Source organism: Leopardus geoffroyi, chromosome C3 (assembly GCF_018350155.1).
Source record: "Leopardus geoffroyi isolate Oge1 chromosome C3, O.geoffroyi_Oge1_pat1.0, whole genome shotgun sequence".
NCBI classification, from domain to species: Eukaryota; Metazoa; Chordata; class Mammalia; order Carnivora; family Felidae; genus Leopardus; species Leopardus geoffroyi.
In genome coordinates, this window is record NC_059338.1 from 32,928,505 (window position 1) to 32,947,012 (window position 18,508).

The 18,508-nt window shown below is 37.1% G+C and overlaps 1 protein-coding gene across 4 annotated transcripts in view; it reads right to left on the reverse strand.

Moving 5' to 3' along the window:
- The window catches only part of CRB1 (crumbs cell polarity complex component 1), a 208,120-nt gene that overhangs the window by 45,273 nt on the left and 144,339 nt on the right, over positions 1 to 18,508 (reverse strand). For 3 of the 4 annotated variants that reach the window (XM_045456670.1, XM_045456669.1, XM_045456671.1), the window contains exons 6-8: positions 6,571 to 7,527; positions 2,155 to 2,702; positions 563 to 728 (exon numbers count right to left, since the gene is read on the reverse strand). In XM_045456670.1, coding sequence (XP_045312626.1) covers positions 563 to 728; positions 2,155 to 2,702; positions 6,571 to 7,527 — 1,671 coding nt within the window. The remainder of the gene's footprint in view (positions 1 to 562; positions 729 to 2,154; positions 2,703 to 6,570; positions 7,528 to 18,508) is intronic. The other variant, XM_045456672.1, reaches the window with a different exon arrangement.

Consider the following 18,508-nt stretch of genomic DNA (forward strand, 5'->3'; position numbering starts at 1 on the left):
AAGAAAACATTTCAGATTGAGGAAAATACTCAGAAAACAACAGAATGCCGACTGTGTTTCATTGTTTATACTTAAGGTTAAAAATCATCACATACACACACACACACACACACACACACACACAAATTTTTAGATGTTTTATCCCCATTTTACAGAGAAAGCTTTAGATTAGGGAGATCGGGTCAACTGCCTGAGGCCTCATAGTTAATAAAAGTCCATGAGCTTGCACTAGGACTTTATTCTGTATTCCCAATAAGGAAAGGAGAGCCAAATATTACTTGGTTAATTTCTTCAGAAATTAGCTTTAAATCATCAAGTACCTAGGTCTGGTGTTGCTCTGACCTCCATTTACTCCCCACCCCTCCCCTCCCTGCCCTCAGGGGCAGGATGGGGCATGAAGCCAATCTGGATATTATTATTATATTAGGTTTATTGTACTACTCAAGTCAGGGAGAAAGAGCCACAGGTTTCCTTGAGAAGCAGGTTCTGTATTCTTTTCCTGGGTTGCCTCGTGGAAGTGAAATACCCAATTGGATGGATGATAACTTTAAGCTCCACCTACATTCAAATCCTCGAGACACCAACTGGCACTGGGCTTTGGGAGGACACGGGCTGAGCTGACACCACTGAACTTCCTCGCAGGCTTTCCCAGCTGTGTTCGCAGGGCAGGAACATGAGAAGTCATCCCACAGAGAATAGCAAACACCTCCATTGTGACAGGGGTTGGACTGAGGAGACAAAAAGTCAAAGGTATAAAAAGCTCTGGCAACTAAATATGGAAACGGTAAAGGCAAGACCCCATAGCTGTTATTTTTACATCTTTACATCGTGAATTTTTTATATTCATTGGGTTATCAAATGGAATAAAACTTACTGCTACCATTGCCAACTCTTTTCTGAAAGAGAAATGGGGAGAGAAAGAAACAGAAGGAGATGAAATGAGAACTAGAAACGACATGGCACTGGTTTTCTACAGCACAAAGAGGATTTTAAAAGGTATAATAACATTCTATGGAATTTCCAAATTACCAGGCATTTTCAATCACACCAATTACCATTTGAGGTAGAAGTTATTACTTCTCTTTTTACTAATGAGGAAAACACCTTCCTGTTACTCAAGATTTTAGTAAGAAGTGAAACTTGGTACCTAGATCCTCTGGGTCCAGATACAGTGACCTCTTCAGTTGCCCTGCCTCTCAATCAAAAACATACTATTATTATTTGAGTTCTTAAACAATTTCTCATAAAATATTCAAAGTTAAAGTATTTAAGAGAGAATTTCTAAGAGCTGAGACTATATTTATCCCATCCCCACTATTAAGATGTGATTTCGGCTAGTTACATAGGCTATCTAAACTTCAGTTTCCTTATCTGTAAATAACATAAATGGGGCTAACACAGCAGTCCTTCCACAGAATTAAGTGGGTTCATCTATGTAAAATAGTACCTGCCATTTTGGAAGTGCTCGTCTAGTAATGTTAAGATGATTCATTTTTTTACATTTAGAAGTAAGCCCAGTGCATGGCAATAGTCAAGCTCCATAAATGTTCAACAGATATAAATGTGTTTCCTTCTTTTTCTTTGAAAGGTCATGTAGAGCTGACAAGTTCATATATTTAAATAGCTTTTGGAAGAGCATACAAAATACAAAGGAAGTAAAACACAGGTTCTGGGAAAATAGATTTCAGAGAATTTCAAATCCAACTACCAGAAGGAAACTACCTACCACTCAGGGTTTCTGTTGTTGTTGCTGTTGACTTAATAGTAGTTCCAAACAATGGTTGTTGGGCATTTAATATAAAGTTAATGATCTCTTCCACAATGAGTTAATCCAGTTAAACTTCTGGGATGCCATTAAGGGTTTGAGAATTAAAATACTGTTATCCTTAGGTAGTTTGGTTGTTGTGGTAGTAGAAGCACGTGTCTAGAGTTATCTTGGATGATTAAATAGACCATGATACCAACAAGGTCAAGGTGATTTTTTAATGGCTCAATATAAATCCACCAGTCTTGCTGAAAAAATATTTATGAAGTTTTATTCTGTGGCTGGTGAATCAGTAACATTATCTTCACATGCAAAGAATGGTTATAATATATTATTTAATGGAACAATTTAGCACACAATATAGACATAGTTGGTTTGAATAATCCTACCTTGCACATGTTGTCTCCAGGACAGCCTTGGGTCACATTGACAAGAACTGGATTGTGGGATGCATTGTTTGTTGAATTTGGGAAGAATTCAAGATTTTGGTTGTTTAATCTTATATCTTGGATACAGCCTTTGAAGAAACCACCTTTAGCTTCAGTCTCTTGTATGTCAGGCAGGCCACCAATGTAGATGACATCTCCTTTTTGGATTTTCCATGTAGGGGCAGAAATAAATCCTAGGTTTCGTGAAGACTGGTATAGTTCAATTTTATTTGGCTTGATTTTCAAAGATATCAAGTGGGCATTTCCATCACTAAGAACAGATTTTACTACTAATTTGGAAGAACCTGGATGTAGCATTGCTAGTCTGCCATGCTCTAGCCAAACACGGATGTATTGATAAGTCCTGTTTTCCAAAGCTAGAAGTAAGCCCGATGGTCGATGTGTTCGAACAAACATGGAGATGGTGAAGTTGTCTCCATAACTCTTGTCAAGATTAAAAACAGCATATCCAGTGGAATCATCCTGGCCAAATCTGCCTGCTACATACTCTTCAGTGTCAAAATAGAGGAGGAGAAACAAAGAAGAAACATTTTAAGACTCACAAGTAAGAAGGGCCAGAAGATACACACACACAAACACATACCTATTTTTTACAATTTGACCCCTTTTCTGGAAACTTCCAAGTTTACTGAAATTTACTCAGTTTACTGAGTTTTCTAAAAACAACTACATTTTGGTTTGGAGTTTATAGCCTAGGCCCATTGATTACAGAAGAGAAAGATCTCTGTGCCAATAAACTTAAGAACCTCTCCTTTACTGCCTTAAAATGTTGGGGCTTAATGGTAGAATTTCAGATACTACTATCTTCCAACTTGGTGGAAGAAATTCAGAGAAAACGAGCTCTTCCTGTAACATGTCTAAGCAGACTGTTCAGGAGGCTATCATCTTTGCTATTTGAGGACATACTGAAGCAAATGTTATTAATTCAAATCAATCTTTCTAAAGAAAGAAATCAAGAATTAGATTCACAAATCCTCTTTGAGGATCATACTCCAAATAATAATAAAAGGCAAAGGAGTTGAACAGAGAAGTCTTCCTTCTACGGTCCCGGTTGGGAGAGGCATGGGAGATAGACAAGTAGGGGGCAAAGCTGAGCACTGAACTCACCAAGAATTTCATGTGGTCAAAGAAGTTAGTAATGCACGAATGTGTCAATATTATTGGTGTACATCAAATGAAGCAAACTCTTGAGATGTATAAAAATGAACCCTTACCTTCCAAAATATTGATATTTAGGCACTAAAGTCCCTGTCTTCTTAAAGCCTAGTTGGCAGTTGCAGACGAGACACAGATAAAGAAACAAACTATATGGTATGTCAGATAAATAAATAAATATAAATCAGGTAAGGACAGGGAATAGGGAGTGCTGGGGGTAGGAGCAGAATTGGAATTTTTTAATAGAGTAGTCAGAGAAGTACTCTCTTAGAAGATAACATTTGAACAAAACCTCCAAGAATGTAGAGATATTTTTGCAGAAATTCAAGAGAGAATTAATGGTGGCTTGGGTCAGTGGTAATGGTGAAGGTGATGAGAAGTAGTCGGATTTTGGAAATATTTTGAAGGTAGAATCAATCTGATTTTCTAAGGCAAGTTCATCTCCAAGGTTTTTTTGCCTAACCAACTAGAAGCATTAAATTTCCATTCACGCAATGAAAAGAAAACAGGAGGAGGGCACCTGTGTGGCTTAGTTGAGTGGCCAACTCTTGATTTCAGCTCAGGTCATGATCCCAGGGTCGTGGGACTGAGCCCTGCATCAGACTCTGCATGGAGCATGGAGCCTGCTTAAGTTTCTCTCTGTCTTTCTCTCTCCCTCTGCCCCTCTCCCCAGCTCATGCTCTCTCTTTCTCAAATAAAATTTTGTAAAAAAAAAAAAAAAAAAAAAAGGAAAAAAAGAAAACAGGAGGAACATATTTGGGAGGAGGGTGGGAGTCTATATTAAATTTGAGATGTCCTATTGATATCCAGGTGAAAATGTCTACTAAGCAGTTAGATATAGAGGTGCAAGGGAGACATTCTGGGGTAACTATAATAATTTTTGGATTTGTCAGCGTAATTAATGCTATTTTAAACCACAGGACTAGATGAGATCACCAAGAAACAGTAAGAAACAACTTGGGGCAGTTTCTGGCAAGATGGAGTAAATGAGTTCTTCATTCCTAAACATGTGTAAGCAGGAGTTAGACCACTACCCTTGGCAGACACAAGAATTTAAAATATAGTCACTGAATAAAGTCCCTTCTATATCTAAGAAATTTCAATTCTAACAGGAGAAGATATTCAAAGTCCAGATGTATGGCTGAAGACACAACATATGTACATTGCCTCTACAAATCAAATATTCTGTAGAAGGCAAGAGGCCTTCATTCCGAACAATATCTTGGAAGCTCCATGTTCTTATACACAGCCAGCACAAGATATGCTGAGGCAACCTTCTAGACAGTTCTGAGAACTAAGCTTTGAGAAACCCTTTCCAGAACTTCCCTTAGTGAGACATTTAATTATTTTTAAAAGATCAATATGAAAATATTGGAAATCTCCATGTCATTCATGTTTAGCCAGCCGATTAAATCTATCCATTTCTGCTTGTTCATTGCAATGTGTACCAGGATTGGGAAACATGGAAACAAGATCATGAACTGAATGAAGTTTGCCTTTGTAATTTTTAGTACCTCTCCTCCCTCTTGTACATATATGCACGATGATAGAAAGACTCCATGTTCTCATTACAGCTTGTAAGCCTCTTTTATAACAAGAATAAGCTCCCCAGCAAATATCACAGATAACAGCAAATACAGAATATTTTAGTTTTATGACTGAGGTGATATGAAAAATATAACTTTTCTTAAACTTATACCAAGAATCTTCAGAAAGAGAAGATTTTACAGAATTCCCTCCTTACGAAGACAATTTTTGAAGCCAAGCATTTTCATGAGGGTTAAACAGTTTCAAATAATATAGGGGAATCAGGAAGCTGGGGGAGGTGGGGCAGGTAACCAATTCAGGAATTTGGTTTAAAAACATCATAACTTTCCAAGTTGGAAAAAATAAACTAAAGAAAACCAGAACCCACTGGCTTGGCATCCCTTGAAACTATTTACCAGGACAGTTAGCATCACCATGGTCAGTATTAACCTCATGGGTCGCTGCATTTGGAAGCCAGTCAAAACGAGTCAGCATCTGTTTGTTATTTTGTATATGTAGTAAAAATATTGCCTTGGGTCAATTAATTTTTTCTTCAAAAAGTGAACATTGCCTCAGCATAATATCTCTTTTTCTCCTTAAAAAAATCACAAAACAACTTGCCATTCTACTTAAAATATTACATCGAGCTAGTAGATGCCATACCTCATTGTCAAACAGGTCCATGATTTGTAATGAATATTGTGGTTAGGGGGGAGACCCATGAATAGTTTCTAATAACTCTTAGCCATTCATACATGGAATAGGGTAGAGGCTAAGACTGGTTTTAATTTTACTTCATATAAAGCAGAGAAGACTATTTACCAGATGTTGTCCTATTTCAAGCTGCTCTACAATCTTAGGGTAAATTACAGCTAAACTTCAAAGCAGTCTGTTGCAATTACCTCTCAGACATTTTCAAGGCATGATAATAATAATAAAAAGAAACAGGTATATATTGATCACTATCAACAGCAGTCTTTGGAACGATGTTGGAAGTTAAGGAGTTTGAAATAATTTCAAGGTGTGATTTGGTAGAAAATTTAGATCAATTAGTGTATGGTCTCTCTAAAATTTCACTGTTGTTACCATCCACATCCACATTTTTTCCCCTTAGGATGCCTAGGCAGAATATCAGTTTTCTCCAATGCAGCCCTGGAAAATATACCTCTGAAAAAAACTGGTGGTCTATAAAAATGCTAAGTGGTAGCATTATTTTGGAGCAAGTGTGAATCGAACAGAAAGGATAGTAAGGGAGTAAATATTTCCTAAGAGTCTACTATGCACAAGACATTGACTAGTTCCATGTCTAATGGTTTTTTTCCCCCAAAAAGATTATTTCTCTTTCAAATAGGTTTATAATAAATTTCTGACATGTAGCAAATGGTAAAATTGTAATAGCACTTTGTAAACTCATCAAGATGAAAACTCATTTAGATAGGAGCTCTCAGCTTATTTTTTTTTACTTCTCTGCATGAGTGCCCTGGCATCTAAAGAATTCACTCAAAATTAATTAATGCACATTACTAGCCTCTTCTTTTTTCTCATCAGTAGGCAACCAGAAGCAGAAGTACTGAGGGGTCATTATGTTTCCTAACAGGAGAAGCAGGCTGGGTATTTTTGTAACTGCTCTGCTCTCAGGCATATAGCATTCCTGGGTGCCCAGCCATCTCTCACCTCTCAGGCAATTCAGGCCTTTGTAGGGCCGGTAGCAATCACATTGGTAATTAAGCCACAAGTTGATGCAGCGTCCTCTATTTTGACAAGGTTGTCTTTCACACCAATCCTTTCTCACGCAGCCTGCCTTGACATTTAATGATGAGCCAGATGAAATGTTCCCTGGAGTAATATGATTTGAATCAATTTTAATGTCTTGGAGACAGCCTACAAATGAAGGTGTGGATGGTATATTATAAACGTTAAGCAGAGCAAGGCCATTGCTGCTCGTTTCCACCGGTATACCACCCAAAAAGGAGTTTTGAAAAGCACATGTTGATTGATCGTTTTCAAATGGAGAAGGAGCTTTACTGATGCACTTCTCCTTACAAGAGTTGTCAAGTAAAGTAAGGGTCACAGCCTCTGCAAACATCACCTCCACTGAGTGCCATTCTCCATCACTGGTGTTATGGGAAATGTACAGGAGCACCTTTGACTGATTATTGGCTTGAATTGACAAGTGAACATAGCCACTGAGCAACTCCAGCATTATAAACATGTCCCCGTTGCCTCGGAAAAGTAGAAGTGCCATTGGCTGAACAGTCTGAAACTTGAGGGCTATGTTACAAACGAAGCCCTTGGCTGTAACTGGGCCACTTGTGATCCACAGGAAGCCATTGCCCTCAAAAGAAAGTGTGGTGACAATTTCACACAGCGATCCGGTAAAGCCAGAAGGACATAGGCAGCTGAATCCATGCTGGCCATTTTGGAAGTGAGGGATACATATTCCATTATTTAGACATTGGTGATGGGTACAGCCCAGGAAAAGATCAGAACAGTTCCTTCCTCCATAAAATGTTCCCAACTGGTTATCAAACGGGCAATGGCAAGTATAATCGCCAGGCAAATTCTCACAAGTACCACCATTTTGGCAAGGGTTTGAAGAGCATTCATCAATGTCTTCTTCACAGTGGATTCCTGTTAAATAACAAAGAATACATTGAAATTCCATATATTCAGATCAGAAATAGAAGTTTCACATAATGTTCATGTATAATCTCTGGAAGTAGAGAGCTCGTTTAGGCTTTTGACGTTAATGGAATAAAATGTGAATAGTTATCGAGGAAGCTAAAATTGATTATATCGTTCTGTGTACATTGTGCAGAGAAGTGCAGTCATGGGAGACCTTGAATTCTTCCTCCAGAAATAAGTTATTTGCCAAGTATAGTGGTTGACTCAAACCATTATTGTCAGACATTTTTGTGGAACTCAATATCATAAAAATGATAAAAGAGGAAAAGGTTGTTCTTGGCAGTGATGCTTGGTTCATACTATTTATTTGGGGACTCTATTCTCTGATATTGTTTATCCTGTCCTAGGCTGCTGATGTTACTCTATTGTACTTGAAATTGGTGATTTTGCCTTTTATCTTGTTTTTACCTCTTCATAATCCCTAAAACCAAAGTTTGCCAGATATATAGAAAGTCTAGACAACTCTCACCATGGATAGTTTCTAAGGTGAACAGAAGCCCCTGTTTCCTCCTTTCCATAAGTCTAGTATAAACCATGAAATACTTCCCATAACACTCTGTCTCATAGTTTTAACTTCACTTTCTTTTACTTTTTTCTGATTCCAAGTCAAAGAAAGATAATTAGAGAATTCTTAGAATTCATGTAATCAAAGTAACAAGAAGAAATACACCTTTCAAGAGTGATGGCTATTGCTTTTCCTGTGAGGTTCAAATGAACAAATAGGTTAACAAAAATTGACGTGTGTGTATAGCACAGTATGGTTTCCCCAACACCTTCATCCACATAACGTATCTGTGCCTACCACGGTCTTCTGAGGTTTTCAGTGCAGATATTCTTAGCTCTCTTTCACAGAGGATACTGAGGCTTAGAAAGACTGAAGTCTAAACTCCAAAGCACTCCCAAATCTGGTTTCTGGGTTTTTAAAATCTAATCTGACACACTCCATTCTTTCACTGATAATTTAGTGTATTCTCATTTACTGTTATTACTAATGTGTGTTCTTATTTTCCCATTTAATTCCATGCCTAAATGTATGTGTTAAGAGTACAAAAATGTAAGATAACTTAAAATATTAAATATTAAAATTAAATTATAAAAATTTAATCAAAGACTCCTATATTGACAGGGTTAAAGATCTGAATCCCAGCTATGCTGTGAACAGGTTACATTTACTTTTGTGTCTCCATTTTCTCATCTACAAAATGGTGCTAATAGTAGTGCTTACCTCAGAGGGCTTTTAAATGATTGAATTAATCTCACATCATATAGGATGATCATATAACATGATCATAAGATGATCATAATATCGCTTGATATATAAGATGATCATAACATTCCTTGATATATAATACATTCTCAATAAGTGTTGGTTGTTATTAGAAAGTAATAAACAAAAGAAATACCCTCTAATGACAAAATTCAAAGAGTACTATGGCACATTGGAAGGTGTGGGTATATGGAGTGACCCACAAATTGCATAACTTTCCATAATGAGCATATTAGGCTAGAATCTCATTATATTGTGTTCTTCACAAAGGAAGGGATAATGTCTGTTTTATTCACCAAAATACATCTAAACCACAGCATAGTGCCTTGCTCACATTTGATACCTGGTACTTAATTTTTGAATTATTTAATTAATGATGACTTTTGTAGGGTGATTAAAGTATTTATAATGCATTTAATCTAATCCAATCCAAAACCTAAGGTGTTTTTTGGGGGCATATTTTTAGATGAATATATCCAATGTTTATCTTTGCCCACCGCCATTATGTATGCAATTTAGACTCTTGAAGGGATCCTGTTGTACTTACATTTTACACTACTTGGATTGCTTTCACACAATCTTTGTTAATCCAAATATATTTCAAGCTCCATAAAAAGAGTGAACGTCTTATAAACTCAATTAGAACCAGCCACTGCACTTTACAATGCTGAGCACATATGCGTTATGAAAAGCTTGATGAGCAGAAAAAATAAAACCAAATTGAACTGATTTGTTATGTCCTCATCCTTAGAGGTAAAAAAAAAAAAAAAAAAAAAAAAAAAACTGATATAGGAGATACATCCTAAAAGAGTGTTCTAATGCAAATTTAATTTAACTGAATTTATGAAGAGTCTAAACTTTTATATTAGAAGATATTTGACTTAAATTTGATTTTCACAGGATTTTGAGAACAAAAAAAAATTCATCAGTAATCATTAATTAAGGAGACTATTGAACAAGTCATGGGTTATAATCAAAGCAAAATACTTTGGTTTTTTTCCCCCACAGTGCCTTTAAACATTTAATTGAGGGAAGACTTTTCCTCCTTTGCTCTGTTCCTCCACCTGATGCACCAGAGACCCTGGGGGAAGCAGGCATTACCTCTCCTTTGACCAGCAGCTCCCACACTGCCGGTCCCCAACCCCTTCACTCTTGGTTTACTGAGACTCACTCCTTTATCAACTCTCTCCGTTGGGGTTCCTTCACCTTCTGACAGAAGCCTATAGGATAGGATCTCTTTCACACTGACCACCAACTGATATTCCTACCATGACTTGCACGTGGGCCTTACAATTTGTGTGCCTTTGACCTGTGGTTGGAGGCGGGCACATTTACTTTCCAGTACAACAGGGCAGCACTTCTTTCTTTCTCTTTCCTGCTGCCTTAGGTGAAGAGTCACACCCTTTCTTCTGTAGATTCCTCAGAGAGCTGGAGAATCCAGTCTAAGTTGACCATGCTTGTGACCCCTTCTCCACATTTAGGTGAGACCAGATTTCTTCTTGAAGCGCCTCACTCTGCTTGGGGTTAAAATATAGCTTCCAACCCCCAAAACTGAGTGGTGGGGTATAAGTCACAGCACAGCAGCAAGACTCTCCAAAAAAGTCTCTTCACAGACTCATTCCTTTAAACTACCTCTCAAGAACTTTCACATATGCTTAAAATGCATAAACATTTCAAAGCCTGAAGCCTAGTATTTATTTTGACATTCTGCATTAGAGTCTTTCTCATAATTCACTTCGGTACCTCACAGAGACCGTATCTTGACCTCTTATTTGAAACTTCAATTTGTTGTTTTGTCAAATTTACAAATATCTACTCCGTGCCCTACCCTCACATAGGACTGCAAAGTAGAAAGAGACAGACATGGCCTCGATATGCCTACAATGATAATATTACATTATAATTACATTATAATAGCAGTACATATTTATGAAAATACATTGTACATAGTAGGTTCCCAATGAATGGTTAACATGTGAGGCTCAAATTCAGGCAACAGCAGAGAAGATCTATAAAGTTTTAGGGGAAATGCATTGAATCAGAAATAATCATAAATCTTTAGCTATGAAAACTCAACATTGAACATAGTGATTACATACCTACCATATGTAAAACACTGTAGATAACATGAGGTAGTAACTGGTCCCTGTCCTCAATGAGTTTACTGAAGAAAACTTTGTAAAAAATGGAATGATAGTGTAAGACAACACTAAAGGGATTTCACTAAACAGTATATGATGAATTCCAAGTGAATTGTGTAAGCAGTAACTTAACAGTGATGAATCTCCCGAGGGAGATTTCTCCTCAGGCTAGGCTGGGCTAGCCAGGCTTGAAGGAGAAAGGATTTAATACAAGTTTTCAAGTATGGATCAGACTGACAAAAAGGTATGTGGAAATAACTGAATAAACAATAATTTATCATTGGAAAAGTATAAGACATTTAGAGGTGATGGTGGATTTGTCAATCTAGTTGGCATGGAGAATTTATGTATAAAAAATTAAGTCAGAAAGATTAAAGATAGACTAGAGAAGCCCTGGGAATATATCATTTTTATTGTTTTGCTTTATTTATTTATGTGCTTGTTCATTTATTTTCTAAATGCAGTGGAGAAAAATGGGGAATTGTTGAATGAAACACCAACACGGTTTCTCATAAAGATCAGTGACACAAGGATTTGTCACAGAGTAAAACAAGAAGAAACCAGATACAAGAACACACATAGACAGCTACTAAATTTGTCCACACCTAAGATTATTAGTGTCTGCTACAAGACATTTCAGTTCTTACAATTTACCGTATTACCTCTTCATTTATCCTTGGTTAGCAAGTAAGTACAAATGTTAGTCCTTTCTTTTGTTGCTTATTGTACTTCTTTTTATGAGTCCTAAAGTTGACACATTTGATCTTCCGTACAATAACTACCAATAACATTTTTTCCTTAAATACAAGCAGAGAAGCTAGTTTCATATTTTACTATCATGAAAAATCCCCAAAAACAAGATAGGAGAGGAAACTTGTGTTAAGGTCAATAGTCTAAAGAAAATAAACAGAATTAGATATTAAAAGCAGAATAATGAGCAGTAGTCTATGCTTTTTGCCCTGTTTAAAATCAGTTCTATTAACATCTCCAATGTAAAATAAGATCGGGCATATTTATTGGATGAGCCCAACACAGTGAAAGTGGAAAAAAGATGGAAGCTTCTTTTATTGGCTACTGGACCACTGGCAAAGAACAAGATCTGCTGTCAATCAAGATAAAAGGATTAGGGATTACCTGTGTCATTCAGTCTTCCTAATTGGGTTTTAGTTGACAATGAATTGGTTATTTATGTCTATGTATTTATAGTATGAGGCGGCTTGCTTGAAGTTTACTGTTATTTTGTTTTGTGAAGGCAGTTTATTTAATTAACTAAAACCTGTCACTTCATTTTATTTTTCTAAAGTCCTTTTAGTTTAGTGTCTAGTTCTATGATAAGACTGTATTTCAATGATATTCATGATAGGGAAACTTTTTACTACCTGGTATATCCCATATTTTCATCAGAACATATAATATTAATGGATCAAAGAGACACAGAGTTTGTTTAAGAAAAATATCTTTGACTATTAAAATGACTTTCGCTTTCATTCCCCTTTATTGAAAGTCACAGATAACGAAATATCTAATGAAAAATTATTTCTACAAAAAGTATAGACAAATAAGTAAGTTTCATCTTTCTCTATTGTAATTGACTTAGATTTTTTAATTTTAATAAATAGAAATCCAAGAAAAAATTAAGTATAAAGACAAAGGGCTCAGTGCATAAACATTTCCTTTACTCATTGTTTTAAGTAACTTTCTCTTACTCAAAAGTTCTAATTTTCATTTGATAGTAATATCTGTTATAGCATTAACATAAGTTTTTAAATAAACACCTTAAAGACTCTAACAATGACACCAATTAGCTCATACAAGTAACAAGAAAAGAGGGGGTTACCTATGAGCATCGCCATTAAAATGTGAAAGCCTTGTGTCTTGGATCCAAACATTTTTCTGGACCAAAAGAGAGATCCATCCAAACACCTACTGGGTTGACAAAGCCAGTTCCTGAAGATCTCATACCATTTGCAAAAGTGGGGGCTTGTGTTTCAATGTCACCTTCTTTCTCTCAGGTGGAGTGTGAGGACTTAATCTTGACTCATTTCCTCCCCAAGCTGGATCAGCGGGGCTTAGTGTAAGACCCATTTGTGCTGCTTCCAAGTAGATTTGTTGTATTTTTAGAGATTCTTTCTACTCAACACATGGTACCTCCCCTTTTTAAGTCACACTAGTGAATATTAATATGTTCCTCCACTGAATATTGACACTATTATCATGGAAAAACTAGTTTTGGGGAATCTAAATACAGATGGGTGTTTTTGGTAACTTATTATTATGGAAACTTAGAGCTTGATTTCAGTTTTCTTTACAACAATGGAAATGCTGGTGCGTTTTTGGTTTTTTTTTTTTTTAAGTTTTTCCTCTCGTGCTTTTAAATGAGTAGTTAAGAAATTCATGGCAACTTCAAATCTATTGAATATCTATGCAGGGAATGGAAAAGAAAAATTAAAGAGAACAGCAGGAGTTTTCAGTAGACTTCACTGATATTTTGCCAAGAGTTATTTGTGTGGTGCTCTCCGACTTAAATTCCACCCCCTATGAAAGAATAACTAGTTTCTATTAGTCTTAAATATAATGGTATTCTATTTTAATAAAGCAGGATAATTTGAATAGGTAAGGTGTTTGGGACATAGAGTAATTGGTTGTTGACTTTTTTTCTTTTTTTTATTTTTATTTTTTACATTTTCTGAGAGGGGAACCTGAGGACTGCCAGAAGTTTCACCTGGGCAGTATAGGCTGAGAGGTCACTGAGTCCCACAGACTACCACAGTGCCTGAACTTTTTACCATTAGAGCAATTTCTTAGGTTGAGACCTCATCTTTCGGAAGGCTTAGAAAAGATGCAAGTACTACCTGAGAGGGGTGGTGACTATATCATGAGGCAGTCACTGGTGCTTTATCATGGGCTAGCATCTCAGCTTAAACATCTGCCCTGCAACTGAGGTCAGGTAAGTTGTGATGGAAACCAGATGATAAGGCAGGAAAGATGTAAAGCAGAAGGCACCGCGACAGGGTGTTTCTTCATTCATGTATTACTCATTCATCCTTTTCACAGGTGCTGGAGCTGCAGATAGGATGGGGAGTGAAACTACACATAGTCCTGCTTCATGCGGCCTGCAGTTTTGCAAGTGTACGGTCATAGGGGATCTTGGGCAAACAGGGACCTTGGGGACTGAAGGAGGAAGTTAATCCACGGGGAGGCCAGCTGTTGAGGGTGGGGTAGGGAGGAGAGGAAACATATTCAGAGCTCTTATTAATAGATCATCTTGCAGAGAGTTTCTAGTAGTTCTCAGGAAGCCAGAATGAAGTAGAATAAACATGGACCAAGGGTCACACACACAAAATAATGTGTTTCAAATCCCAGCTTTAATGCTCACAAGGCTATGAGAATTTGGGCAAATAGCTTTCTTTAAGCTGCAGTTTCTTCATCTATAAAGTGGACATAATAAAGCACATTTTTTAGCGTGTATTTAGTTTTGAAACAGAAAGAGAGAGAGAGAACGAGAGAGCATGAGCAGGGGAGGTGCAGAGACAGAGAGGGAGACAGACGATCCGAAGCAGGCTCTGCACTGTCAGTGCAAAGTCCGACATGGAGCTCAAACCCACAAACCGTGAGATCATGACCTAAGCCTAAGTAGGACACTCAACTGACTGAGCTACCTAGGTGCTCCAAAAGCACATTAAACAGTTATTTTTATGTAAATGTATTTTGTGGAATGCTTGGAGCATAGTAGTCACTCCAAATAATTTCAACAGTTTGTTTCTTTGGGAGTGAGCGTGAATACAAACTATTCGGATAAAAATATAAAAGGCTTGCTTACCAAATTTGTAGGCAACATGAACTTGTTAAAGATCATGACTACCCTGAAGCAGAAATGATGGTTACCTACCCAGCAGTCTTTTCCCCAACACATCCTACCTCCCTTCCTTATGGGCAGAACATGCCTCCTACTACAAAAGGTGAAAATGACAAATATGTGTTTTCATAACCTCCTTTACCAGCTGGGCCATGGGCAAGTGATTCAGTTCTGGTCAATAGGATCCTAGGGGAGTTCTGTTAGGGTAGTCTGGGAAAAGCTTTATTCTTAATATAAAAAAGATATGCACTTTTAGCCTGATATTGTCTTGTACAGATGTGTTCCTGGAACTGCATTAGCTATGCTACAGCCCTAGGGGTATAAGTTTAAAAATCATGCAAGATACTGAGAATGGGATCTTTGTTAAGTAAGATAATAGATTTTCCTACTATGTAAGCTAGTTTCAGGTGTGGATTTTCTTTGTGAACCAGAAGCATCCTAACTGATGGTTTTATGGTTATCAGGATCAAGAAAGGTCTTTATAGGCTTAAATGATGCACTCTTAAAGGAATTTTATCGAAGAAAAAATTTAAATTTGTACATTTTGTCCTTAAATTTTATTAGAATTTAAACAAACTTGGAGAGAGTACATAAAAATTGGGTAGGACATGAGGCCATGGATTAAAAAAAAAAAGGTAGGATGCACAACCTGGAAATGTATACTGCAATTAGAAACAGACAGGGGCACCTGGGTGGCTCATTCGGTTGAGCATCTGACTTCAGCTCAGGTCAGGATCTCATGGCTTGTGGTTTCGAGCCCCGCATTAGGCTCTGTGCTGACAGCTCAAAGCCTGGAGCCTGCTTCAGATTCCATGCCTCCCTCTCTCTCTGCCCCTCCCCCACTCACGCTCTGTCTCTGTCTCTCAAAAATAATAAATAAACATTAAAAAAATTAAAAAGCTAAAGAAAAAAACAAACAGATGTATACCCAGCACCATGGATAGAGCTAAATAACATGATGCCAAATGAAAAACAGAAGAAAATGAGAACTTTAACACAATACATATGTATTAACAACACAATAATTTATATGAATACATGCATATTGAAGTATATATATTTAATATATTACTGAGGTTTCCAAAAAGAGGAGAAAATATGAATGGGGGATTAAGGAAATTAATAGAATAGAATAGAAATAAACAGGTAAGCCAAAATTCTCACTTGAACTAAACAAGACAGTTTTCCATAACCTGAGAAGACTTAATGTTTTTCACTTGAGATGAAGCAACCACAAAACTGGATGGAGGAGACAGTTTATCAGTTAAAGGCACATGAGGTTCAATTGACAATAAACTTAATTAACAACCAATAATAATTAGCATTAACATTTGTAGAATGTATTAGTTTATAGGTTACTTCCATGTCTATTATCCCAATTTACCTTTGAAGTGTAGATCCATGTTGATGTGGCTTCCAAAATTTTACGTGGCTCTGGGGCTGTCATGGGGAATAATGGCATCAAGGGTAAAGGAAATGATAATCCCTCTGTTACTCTAGTCTTGATCTCAAGATATTCTTATTAAGTTTTGAGTCCTTTAAGAGGACAAGATGCACACTCCAATAAGGAAAGCTAATATTATACTAACCTTCCTGAAATCATGTCATTAGAGAAATTCTTGAAGAAAATGAAGAGGTTTAACCTGGAGAAAAGCAAATACTGGAGCAAATCAGAGGGGTCTTCACATAGCTGAAAGCCCATCCCATGACATCTCATGTTTTATTTGGTCCCTCCAGGGAAAACAAGCATCAATGGTAAGATGCCATAGGATTTATATTTATGCTCACTTGGCAGAATCTTCTCTTAATTGATGCTGATCAAGCATAGAATCAGCTGTCTTGGGAGACAGGAAGTTTCTTGCCATTGAAGATGTGCAGATTCAGAAAGGATGTTACAGACAACAATTAAGAAAGGGTGGGTTGTAGAGTTCAATGGCCTCTACTGATTCTTGCAGTCCTGAGATTCGGTCATCATTTCTAAGTAAAGAAGATGCTGTATGCATCATTTCTAAGTAGATAATAGAAGCAGAGACTTTCTAAGTGGAGAATATGCAGAATATAATAAGCTCCACCATCTTCCTAACTTTGTCACAGTTTTAGAAATCTATGAAAAGGGGAAGGCACTAAGCTCCTCCAAGGACTGCTGTAAGGTTTCAATGAGAAGACTGTTCAAAGCATGTCGTTTCGGGTCTCTGTAAATGCTTATCAAACACCACCTATCTTGCCATAATTTCCTACCTCCATTTTTAATTGCTTAAGAGGACAGTTAGGTTTCATGACACTCCTAAAGTTTCTCCATTTGGATTACAGTTAAATTTCACTTTTTTCCAGAGGTCAATGTTAGTGATCTCAACTATCCAGAACATAATCAAGAATAAAGATAAATCCTAAAAGTTTCTGTGTTTAAAAATAGAAATTGCAGGGCGCCTGGGTAGCTCAGTCAGTTAAGCTTTGGACTTGGGCTTAGGTCATGATCTCGTGGTTCATGAACTCGAGCCCCGTGTTGGGCTCTGTGTTGACATCTCAGAGCCTGGAGCCTGCTTTGGATTCTGTGTCTCTGTCTCTCTTTGCTCCTCCCCTGCTCACACTCTGTCTCTCTGTCTCTCAAAAATAAATAAACCTTAAAAAATTAGAGATTGCATGGGGCGCCTGGGTGGCGCAGTCGGTTAAGCGTCCGACTTCAGCCAGGTCACGATCTCGCGGTCCGTGAGTTCGAGCCCCGCGTCAGGCTCTGGGCTGATGGCTCAGAGCCTGGAGCCTGTTTCCGATTCTGTGTCTCCCTCTCTCTCTGCCCCTCCCCCGTTCATGCTCTGTCTCTCTCTGTTCCAAAAATAAATAAACGTTGAAAAAAAAAATTAAAAAAAAAAAAATTAGAGATTGCAAAATCTATTAACTACTTCTTCAGGCCCTAGTTCATCATTTGTTATTATTTTAGACACAACTAATATAAGCTTGATTACCAAATATCAGAGCTTGCAATGAAATAGAATCAGTAAAGGAAAGGGAAAAGGGGGAGCGACCATGTATATTTTCAAGCAACAGGAAATGATGGTTGAAAGATAGTTGAAAGTGAATGTGAGCAGATGGAACTAACACTTACTGAGTCCTAAATCTGTGTCGAGCACTATGTTAAGGACTTCATCCTTGTGGTCATTTAATCACTTCAATAAATGATAAAGAGTATGTTGCTACCTTCATTTCACGGATGATGAAACTGAGCCAAGTTGCAATCGGTGCCCCAGTCTATTAACTCCTGCGATGAGCCATTGTATTTTTCCTACAACACACTGTCTCCAAGGGAAACAATAGCTGGCATAAAATAATATTATAAAGTATAACAGTTTGGAGATATTGACAAGAGAAGCAAATCAATGTCTATTTTACAGCCCCATTGCAAAACAACATAGGACAATGACATAAGTTAATAATGTAAGTCATCAATTAAATACAAATTGCATGTAATATTTTTTAATCCAGAAATGCAAGAAAATTTGTGACATATTTCTGAAGTATTTTAATACAAAATTATTAAAAGAAAACAAATTTTTCCACAAGAATTATAAAAATGTACTATTTCAAAAGCTCTTTTTTTTTTTTCAACGTTTATTTATTTTTGGGACAGAGAGAGACAGAGCATGAACGGGGGAGGGACAGAGAGAGAGG